This window comes from Grammomys surdaster, unplaced genomic scaffold (assembly GCF_004785775.1).
Source record: "Grammomys surdaster isolate TR1022 unplaced genomic scaffold, NIH_TR_1.0 311, whole genome shotgun sequence".
In the NCBI taxonomy this organism is placed as follows: domain Eukaryota; kingdom Metazoa; phylum Chordata; class Mammalia; order Rodentia; family Muridae; genus Grammomys; species Grammomys surdaster.
The window spans coordinates 1,633,883-1,645,096 of record NW_021604730.1 but is presented as its reverse complement, the minus strand read 5'-3'; the positions used below and the strand labels follow the sequence as shown (position 1 = coordinate 1,645,096).

Below are 11,214 nucleotides of genomic sequence, written 5' to 3'. Positions count from 1 at the left end.
TGGACCCCACAAAAGAAAGTGTCAAAGCAAGGCCTCTGGCAATATTGTCCATCAAAGAGGGAGCTCCATCCTGTCAGCAGAAGGCCTCAGGAGCATTTGATGCTCTGACACAAGAAATCTCCTTGGGGACTCTTCATCTGGCTACCTCCTGCCTGTCCTGTAGAAGGCTGTGTAGCCCTGATGGCTGCTTTCTGAGTGTTTCAAGCTATCACACTATGCTCTGAGCTTGCCTGGCTTCTCTTGACTAAGGTTAAGCCTAGAACATCTGCTATAGTGGTGTGCTGTGTGTTTTTGACACAGAAAATTAGGCTTTGAAAGACACTTCTCATTAGATGCTCTAAATATATTAAAATGCACGTAATAGCCACTTCTGTGTAAAAAGGCCAATCTAGAATCAGCAGCTAATCGTCCAAGTCTATAAGTCTTGATATTGTGTCACTCTGGAATAAACCAACACCAGAGCTAGTGCACAGTTTGGAAAATGAAGTAACATTTGTCTCCAAGTGACAAATCTTATGCCAAAAAAACCACTGTACTTCTAATAAGTGGCACTCATTTTAATAGATCCTACAAAAATACAATATTTTCAATGTCCCCATAAAACAAACTTACAAATATTATCCTCAGAGCTCTGGTGACACCATATGTGACTTTTATTGTAAAATTCTATAGACACTACCATATGAGATAAATTTATTGTATAAAATAGTGATGTAGATATATGAGGGGGAGTTATTTATACAACCAATTACGGAAAGTTGATCTGAAATTTCAAATTAATATTTTAATCCAATTGATGACTAATATAAAAAGAAATATTTTAAAGGATTATAAAACCAATTTTGAATTTTCACAAGGGGAAACAGAATGTAAAAGTACATTAACTAGGCTGTTTTCACTTTCTAGTATGGTTGAACTCATGCTTATGTACCTTAAAACGTTTTGTTTGGAGAAAAAAAACCATTTTGTCTATTTCTGTTCACAAAAACAGAGCAAAACAAAACAAAAAAACCCCAGGAATTAAGGTTAATGGTATCAGTAGACCACAGCTCTGAGAAATTATATCTGAAGTTTCATATTTCAGTACCAAAGTTCTGAAACCACCATAGCTTTCTAACAAGTCTTTCTCTATAATAAATGTTATCAATTCCCAAAGTTCATTTAAAATGATTTAAAAGTAGCAAATTAAATAAATCAGCACACAGATAAGTTCCACATTTACAGCAAAGGAATCATGGGGGCCACAGTTTATAGTCAACATAACCCCGAGGAAATAGAACATTAAAGCATTAAGCCTTCCCCACCGCCCATCACTCACTGCTTGTGGTTTTGGTGAAGAGAATGATCCGCAGCAACCTGTGGTCTGTCTCTGAAGTCTGCTTGTGTCCTCTTAATTAGCTAAAGGCATTGAGCAGATTTACCTTCTCCAGTTTTTACTCAGGTCCCAGAGATTAATGGATAATTTATGAATCGTTTCACTCTACTATGGGAATTTAGCAAATGGCTGTGGAACCAAATATAAATACTTTATACTTTATGTACAGTTGCTTCCATAAGGCGTAATCATGTAATTTTTATTGAAAAAGATTCAATATAGTAAAGTCTTATTTTAAGATATATTTTCTTTCTCAATCCAAGATGTTTACGAAAATATCGTTTTTCTATATTCTTTTTTTGTATATATGCCAACATATACCTTGTGCTAGAAATACTTTATGGGGATTACAACTCTTTATATACAATTTTTGAGGCAGTATTTCTGATGGAGAGCAGAATTTGTAAAGAGCTTGTGTGTGCTTCCGTGCTCCGAAATTATAGGAAATCCACTTTGAGAAGACAACTTATTTGATTAAAAAACGAAAACAGAAACAAAACCGCACCAATGCACAGCCAGAGGCTGCCGCTGGAACTGATACAGAACCGCGCACAAACGCCATGTTTATAAATAACATTTTTCAGGGTGGTCAAGGCTAACGTACAATATTATACACCTGGCACTGATGTTTGCCATTGGTCCAGCAACTGGCAAAATTTGTTTCTATGTATAAATTTATTTTTAAACATTAGCTCTGGCCTGACATATCTTCACTATTTATAAAAAACATTTAGACAGTGAGCTCACGTTGAATAACTAGGTCTACTGTGTTCTGGAAGCTCTTCAGTAGTAAAACAGCTTTTTCATGTTCCATATGCACAAAACTGTGTCCATTTGCCTGAAAACACAGGAATGAAACAGGTCAGTCAATGCAAATAGTTTACCGCCTCTTCACCATGGTGATTACATGGCTTCAAGGAGCACAGTAACAAGATCTTAAGACTCAGAGTGAAATGGCTTTGACAAGTATTTATCACACACTCAGTGTTTCCTTGCCTGTGGGTGATCATTATGTCCTACTGAGTAGGATTAGTCAGATGTACTTACGACACAGCAGTTCAGTTTTACCGAGTTGTTCTGGGTTTTGTCATTGGGATTTTGCTGTGCTAGAGATAGAACTCAAGTCCTGGTACATGCTGGGCAAGCACTCTGCAACAAAGCCATGCCCTAGCCTTGTGGCTCTCATTTGTTTGTACAGGTTCCTAATTGAGGTGACACTCAGTTGACACTATTACTGGCACAAACTCACCAGTATATATTTTTAAATTGTTTTTATTTTCATGTATGTATATGTCTCTTTGTGAATACTTGCCATATCTATGTGGGAGCCTCTGGAGGCTAGAAGAGAACACTGAATCCCTGGAAATGGTGTTATAGGTGTTTATGTGCTGTTTGGCATAGATGCTAGGAACCAAACTCAGGTCCTCAGCAGCAAGGCTATTAAACACTGAACTGTCTCTCTAGCTCCATGTTAGATATTTTAATCTTGCCAAATGTAAGTGAACACTTATGGTACTATTTAATCTTATTTTGACCTACTGAAAAATAGTTGATTTATATATATTCTTTAAATTAAAACAATCTACTAGTAAATGCAAATGTTTCCATTATCCACATATCGGTGTTTAACCCAGTTCTATGAATCCATGTCTTAGGAATAAAGCCCAGCGACATTAGTCACAGAGAAAACCTGCAGTATTCTAGCTAAGGGTCATCAGGCAAGACATCAAAATTCATTTAAAATATAGCCTGTTGGAATTTCAGAGCCCAGCTGGCTACTCCTGTCACAAAATGTATATTTTTCCTCTCTAATGAGTGTTTATGGTCCTTGGTTCTCTTTATATTGAACAGCAAATTGTACTACTTGAATTATTTTCATTCTTAATTTAGGGAGAGGTAGGTTCATGTGCCTCCAAAGGATTAAAGACTAAATTAAAACACGAAATTATTGAAATTTGGAGTAAGTCTCTGTCACTCAATAACTGACAGTTACATAACTATTTCCTTGAAGTATGAGACACATTGGATTTTGAGTCAGTTAATTGGACTGCTTCACAATGTATAGGTACTAGAATCAGGAACTTTCTCTTTGTCTCTCTGTCTCTCTGTCTCTCTGTCTCTCCGTCTCTGTCTCTGTCTCTCTCTCTGTGTATGCATGAGTACATGCATGAGTGTATGTGTGCATGTATGTACACATGTGTGCACATGTGTATACCTGAGCATGTATGTGTGTGTTTCTGGAGGCCCAGAGGATATCAGGTGTCTTCTTCAATAGCTTTCCACCTTACTATCAGAGACAGGGTCTCTCATTGAACCTATCACACACCAATTCAGCTAGACTGTTGGTTAGCAAAACTTACAGATCCTCTTGTTTCTGTTTCCCACTGTAGGATTATAGGTGTGTAAAGCTATGCCCAACTTTTATATGGGTGTTGAGGATCCCAATTCAGGTCTTGCACAACTAACTCTGACTGTTGAGTCAGTTCTCTAGCTCGACTTCTCCAATTTTCAGTGCACTCAAACTTAATCTGGGGATATGTACTCTTTTTTATGTTTTTCATATTTTAATTAACCATTCAATTAAGAGTTAAAATGTTTTTCACTGTGTTTATCTCTTCTAAATTTCAAACAGCATTGTACCTCAACAGTACTACACACTTTTATAACTTAGATAAAAAACTATTGCACATATAATTTTATCCCTAGTTAGTTAAAATTAGATGGTAGTGTGGTAAATAAATAAAGGTTCAGTAATGCTGGATTTAAAACCAAGGCATGTCTATCAATAGGGAATACCCTGGGGAATGGGACTGGAATCTGTGTTCCTAGAGCTACAAATTTGCTTTGAATTATCCAGTTGTATATTTTTTATAGCATTCAATTAATGAAAATACTGACTGGTTGGCATGAGTTATTTCAGTGGCAGGAGACAGTAGCTGAATAGAATTCAGGGTATGCCAAGTTAAACTTTTTGATTTAAGACAACAACAACAATAACAGTTTTTTGATTTAAGTTATAATAAAAACAAAACAACAAAACAACAACAACAACATCTTCTTGGTTTAAGTTGTAATAAAAAACAAAATAAAACAACAGCAACTGAACAAACAAACAAGGTTTGAGGGAATAGAATGAGGAAACATGAGGAAGTTTTTCCTATTCTCATTTTACTTTGGTCATTGAGAAAATAGCAAACCTTAAGAAAATGAGTATTACTGCTTTCAACTTGCCTCAAAGGTAAATGTTAGTTGTTAAATGACAGTTTAATAATAGAACATCTCAATGTCAAAGTTTAATAATTCCTTCGCCAGTGCCTGTATTCTATCTGCCTTAACCTAGAATTGCAAAGAACCCATAACCCTCTGAGAGTTGTCCAACATTTTTTATATTTCAAAATGTTAGGTTGAAGGACTTTTGGATTTGGAGACCATAAATCATATACCAAAGATAATGGATCTGGGAGGCTCATAGAAGTAAACAGAAGCTTGAAGGGAGGACTTCAGTTAAGGAAGTACTAGGTAGTCCTGAAGAGGTAGATAGAGATGAGATAGACCAATGGACAATAGATAGAAATTGATAGCTGGGCAGATGGATAGAGGCATAGTTGGAAAAGACATAAATACATCACTGGCGATTACCCCTGGCAAACAGGAATTTATCCATAGTAGTTCTCATTGTACTTTGGTACAGTTTGACTTTGGTACAATTTTTCTAGATGTTGTAAGGTATAATTCTTATTTTAGGTTTATTAAAGTTATTTATTTATTTAATTTGTTTTTTTTTTTTGAGACAGTGTCTAGCTATGTAGCCAAGGGTAGTTTTGAACTCATGTTTCACCTGCTACAACTACATGGGTATATGCTATTATTTCCAGCCTTAAGAGTTTCTTTTTATTCAATAGTTTATTTATATTTCAGATGCCATTCCCCTTCACTATCCCCCCACTAATCCCCTATTAAAATGGTAATTGAGCTATTCATTTAAATTTTTCATTTTCAATTTTATTAAATTTTTATTTATTATTTTTTTTTTGTGTGTATGTGTATCCATGTGAATTCATATGTACCATGGCAAATGTGTGAAAGTAAGAAGAAAACTTGTGGCAGTCAGTTTTCTCTTTCTACCATGTGAGCCTGGGGATCAAACTCAGGTCATCAGGCATGTCAGCAAACACCTTTACCTATTAAACCATTTTACTGGCCCTGAGCATTTTTCTTGGTGTAGAACATACTGAAATGTCTGTTTCCATGTGAGGCAGTGGCCGAGGAGAATGGAGAAACTGGTTGAGTGCTGTCAGAAGTAACAGAACTCTGTCCCAGTAAACTGTATCTTCATCCTTAGGACAGAAGAGGCCAAAATGTAAAACTATTTCTGTGACCACAAAGATCGGATACCTGCTTTCATCTTGGATAGTTCAGATAATGATTCAAAGAGTCATTGAATTTGTAATTTTTATGATCAGATAAAGACAAGAAAAACCCTAGAGTACAATTAGCAAGGTTGTGGTTGCTTTGCATGTGTGTGTCAGAGAGGCCGAGGAGAGAAAAGCTGTTTAAATGGTGGTGTCAACTGCAGAACACAAATTCCATGAAGTTTTGAAAGATAAACACATAGAAAGCATTATGCATATGACATTTAAATATGTACACAATATAAGTGCAAAGAACAAAATATGGACCAGTGCTAAATCAGGGGACATTTGAAATATCACATTTGGTCTCGTGTGTTTGTGTGTGTGTGTGTGTGTTTTATTGAAACATTATCAGGGTCACATAAAATGTGTGCAATTTTGAGGAAATTGCAAGTTAATGAAAAATGAGAAACAAATGAGATGCTTATTAAGTTCTAATGAAGTTAATAGAGAAACAATCATGGAAGTGATATTCAGACAATGTTTTGCTTTGAGAATATATAACTAATGGGCTTCTAACAAGAGCTGATTTGAAAATACGGAAGACCATTCTAGTGTAATTTTTATCCTGCTTCCAAAAGACATTCTACCTAATTTAAACCTGATGTGAACATCTCCTGTGCTGCAAAATGCTTTTAGTTTCCTCTTGTCATGATTTAGGCATGAAAATACCAGGAGTTAATAAAAGTAGTATTTGCAGTTCAATCACAAGTTGAAGGTATAGCTCATTAATCCACTGTAAAACACACAACTTTTCATTCCTCCTTCCTTTTTCTCCCAGTCCTGGTTTTGACTTCCTTCTAATAAAAATCTTTGTTAAATGTGTGAGTTACAGATGCTTGTCTATAGAAACTTCCCAGAGTAAAGGAATTCTGTTGTATTCTTACTCAAAACTCCAAACCTTACTACTGATACTGAAGAAGGAAAGCCCCACAGGGTAAGGACAGCAGATCCCTTCACACATTAAAGGGAAATCAGGTTAGAAATTTGACATGTGCTTTTGGCTAATTTTAGTACATTATGAAGAGAAAACACTCAAAGGGCTAGGGCCCATATATCTGTATACTAGTATCTTGCAAATTTGAATGCTTACAACTCTTGAGACAAAAATTAAAAAACACAGCCAGCAAGCTCCAGCTGTGAAGGCAATCCTTTATGGGATTCTACTCTGATAGCCAGGCATGCTGGAAAACAGGCCATCACAGATAATTATTGTGCTTCAGTAATTAACTTCCTAGAATTCATTACCATCCCAGAATTGCCTTCCTTTTTTTTTTGTCTTTTCTATTGCTTTATTCTTATTTTTTTCCCTTCCTTCTTTCCATCCTTCCTTTCTGTTTTGAGACAGAGTGTGGCTAAGCCAGGCTGTCTTTGAACTCAATTAAACACCCTGTATCCACCCACTTGTGTTGGGATTACAGGAACGGTCCATGTCTGGCCCAGTTTTAGAATCTTCTTTTGATAGAATATTCTCATTAAATGTAGTGCTACATTTAACACTGAATGCACTATATCATTGATACCATGTCGACTCTGACTGAATATACCATATAATCAATACCATGCTGACTCCAACTGAATACACTATATAGTCAATGCCATGCTGACTCTGACTATATAATCAATACTGTGCTGTCTCTGACAAATCACTAAGTAATTTTCTACCACAAATCTCAACTATAGACCTTTATTTCTGAAACCACCCTTTGTTAGAGAACCTGACATCATCATGGCTTTTACTGGGATTAAAAATTCAGAGAATAAAACAGAAAAAAATCCCCTTTTGATTTAAGCATACACAACAGGTCCTACGACTGTTACCAGCTCTGTCTTTAGAAAGAAGTCCTTCCTGTTATGCATGCCAAATCTTTAATGAATGTTTGAATTACTAGGCAGCTTCTCAAGATGGTGTGTTCTACTTTATATTTCCCATGTCATTTGAAAATTGACTATTTTAAGGGGATTCGTTGTGACTGGGAAGTTATCATTTCATTGCTAAAGCCAGAGTCAGATCTGGAAGTGGAATTAAGTGTTGGAGTGCTGGTCTAGCCTATGAGGTCATAGGTTCCATTCCCAACAACAAATAATGACAGACAGGTGTCCATTGCATTATTAATTTTTATGGTGATGAGATCTGTCACAAAGCCTTAAGCAGACTGGGCCAAAACAGCTCTACCCTTAGACCCAGTATCAAATGCTTGATATTAACTCTCTTGTCTTTCACCACTTTCTTCTGTTTATTCAGGGCATCATTAGTTTGTAAAAAAGCAGGAACTTAAGTATATTTCCTACGGCTGGTCTGGTGTTGTCTGTCTAAGCTTCTCGCTGAAATCTTTCAGTTTGGCTCAACATTTTTTTTACATAATGGTCCATATTCCAAATAAGGAAATAATCAGCCCTGCTCAACAGAAAGTGCTCAAGCAGGTTATGTAAGGTTTGCCCACAGCAGGTACTTCCAGCACTGTGTGGTTTAAATGACACCATGTAGATGCTTAATTAACATTATTTTCACATCAGCTAAACTAGAGAGCAGAGGCAGAACCCACTGAGCATGACTGGTTTTGTAAACACATAGATGTATTCAGTTAAACTCTGTCACAGAACCATATGTATTTGAAAACAGCTTAGGTACTTTCTACTTAAACTGTCTTTAAAGAATATTTTATTTGCCAAAGCATTCTGTGAGTATATACAATAATGAAAGATATTGCTTCTTTCAGGAAAGATGGGGGCGCCTTTTAAGGTCTCTGATGTTTGTGGGTTTTCAGTCACCAACTGGGATTAAACTATACATAACTTATTCACCTTGACTTTAGTTCTTAAAGGGCACAGAACTTCATATGAACTTTAAAATTATTTCTCATTTTCTGATTTTTGTAGTTTGAGTGGAGGAGGGAGAAATTTTTTTTAAAGATTCAGAAAAATGAAGGTGCTCCATCCCCCCCTTCTTCATGACTCAGGCTAAGGAATGTGAACCTGCTGATCCAGGAGACAAGGGAGGACTTTTGGTATAGGTGGGTCCCTCTAAAAGAACCAATTGATGAAGTATGTTGCATGGAAGTGTTCAGAGACTACCCACTGGGAAGCTTTGTAAAACTCTTAGGCTCTTAAGAAGCTTTATACAAAACTCTGAAACAGGAAGGGCTTAAGGTGGCTTTGCAACTTACTTGACCAAAGAACTCATTTACTAAAGATATTTTAAAAGAACCACCGGTAAGCTACTGGCTTACACTGTCTGACTGCTATATGCTGAGCCCTTTGAATACTGCTTCTTCTGCTTTTTAAAAGAAAAATTGCACTTTCTCCCTGCACAGGTAAGCTGTGACTATTTGCTCCTGGCAATGTGCTCAAACCTAGAGGCTTTCCTCTGGGTGTTCTAGAAGGTTAGGTAAGAGACTCCCAGTATGAAACAAGCTCTCACTGACATGGGACTCAGTGTGGGGGCTGTGCTGTGTTAGCTATGAGTTCTCAGAATCTGTTATTTTTTTATTTTTAATTTACAAAAACTGAGGGCTTCTGAATAAACAGTCTTTACATAAGATGATTCTGTTAACTAATCACACCCATGGGTCATTAAAGAGTCACAGAATCTCATCGTAACAAAGACAATCTCCCTCTTCAGTAGTTGTCAGAACCATTGAATCTGTATAGCCAGATCTAGCCACCCAAAGACATTCTGCCAGACTGCTGCAGAATCTATGGTTAGTCTGCCACTCTGTGCCCTGAAGCTACATGCTGCTATGCCCCACCTGGTTCAGCTTGCCTCCATGTTTGAGCCTTTCAAGTCCATATGGAATGGTACAGTGCCTTAAGGGTTCTTCCTTCCTGGAGTCTCTTCAATTCTCCCTTCATGTCCCCCATGCTCACTCTGGTGTAAACTCTTACCCTGCTTCTGTGTCTTCCTCTCAGGTACTCTTCTTCCTACATTCCCTCTACCCCTGTTCACTCTTTTCCCCTGTGTGAAGCTGGGATGAATTCTGTCATGGGGTAGAAGATCCTTTTCTCTTCTTTACACATCTTGAGGTCTCCAAGATCTTCAGTGCCCCCTGTCATGCTTGTCACTGGCTCAGTGATGTAATAACAGGAGGACCAGCACCCGGGCTTTTATCTTTACTTATGAGTGGTCATTATCTATTCTCCCTCCCAAGAGACAACATGTTCTCAAACACTTCATGCTCTTAATACCTCCTGATACACCTCCTATGAGTATATCGCAGAACCAAATTTTTAAGGTTTCAAGGTAGCTGTACACACTTGTCTCCTTACTTATAAGCTCCATTGATGACATGTGACTTCACTATCATTTAACATTACTGTTACACTTTGGACATGAAGCATCCCCCAAATGGTGGAGGGATGTTGGGAATTTGGTCAGCACTTGATAGCGAGGGATGAGGTAGTGAGGCCTTGGACCTGATCAGCGGTTGTTTTCTGGACAGTATAATAATGTGGTGGCATTTTAGGGAAGTAGTGGAGTCTAAAAGGTGGGGGCTGGCTGGAAGAAGCAGGCCACTGTCAGAGGTGTGTATGCTCTTGGCATGTCATTCCTGATACCTTCTTCCCATCTCTCAGCTTTCTGTTAGACATGCATTGAGTCACATTGTTCCACTATGTGCTCCCTACCATGAGACTTTGTCTTAAAATGTGCCAGAATCGATAGACCTAAGGAACTTTGGACAGGAACCTTGGACAAACAAAGCAAATTCTTCACTCCTCAGGTGTTTTATTACAGCAATGGCTTGGAAGCATCTAACATCCACCATTTGTATGACACTAGTGGGAATATAGGGCTGAGTGGTAAAGAGCAGGACAGTTAAATAATAGGCCTGGTGTAGACCAAACTTTAACATTAACATGAAACATCAAACACCTAATTACACCTGCAAACAGCCCAAGTGTTCACTGTATATACAGTGGCTGACAACTATTCTTTAAACTTCTGTATAAATCCAACCACAGTTTTAGTGCTCAGCACAAGGGCTAGAGAGATAGCTCAGTGGTTAAGAGCATTTGTTACTCATATAGAGGACCTGGGTTCAGTTCCCACTCAGTGGCTCACAGACTATCTGTAACTTGAGCTCCAGAGGATCTGATACCCTCTTCTGACCTCCACAGGCACCAGGCATCCACATGGTACACATACATACATGTAGGTAAAACACTAATACATATAAAATGAAAAAAGCCAAAATTTTAGCAAAAAGGAGAGAAATACACAGTTTATATCATTGTCACCTTAACTGTTTTATTTTGGTCTTTTAGAAATATAGTCTTGGATTGAATATAGAAATATAGTTGAATATAGAAATATTGAATATAGAAATATACTTCTTGGATTGAAGCTGGCCTGGTTTACATAGCTATATAATGAAACCCTGTCAAAGAAGAAGACGGAGAAGAAGAAGAAGAAGAAGAAGAAGAAGAAGA

At 37.4% G+C, this 11,214-nt stretch overlaps 1 protein-coding gene across 6 annotated transcripts in view; it reads right to left on the bottom strand.

Moving 5' to 3' along the window:
- Positions 1 to 536: 536 nt before the first annotated feature.
- Positions 537 to 11,214, bottom strand: part of Lrrc7 (leucine rich repeat containing 7) — a 438,353-nt gene continuing 427,675 nt past the window's right edge. For 2 of the 6 annotated variants that reach the window (XM_028777579.1, XM_028777580.1), the window contains one exon: positions 537 to 2,213. In XM_028777579.1, coding sequence (XP_028633412.1) covers positions 2,106 to 2,213 — 108 coding nt within the window. In that variant the 3' untranslated portion in view covers positions 537 to 2,105. The remainder of the gene's footprint in view (positions 2,214 to 11,214) is intronic. The other 4 variants (XM_028777577.1, XM_028777581.1, XM_028777576.1 and 1 more) reach the window with 2 other exon arrangements.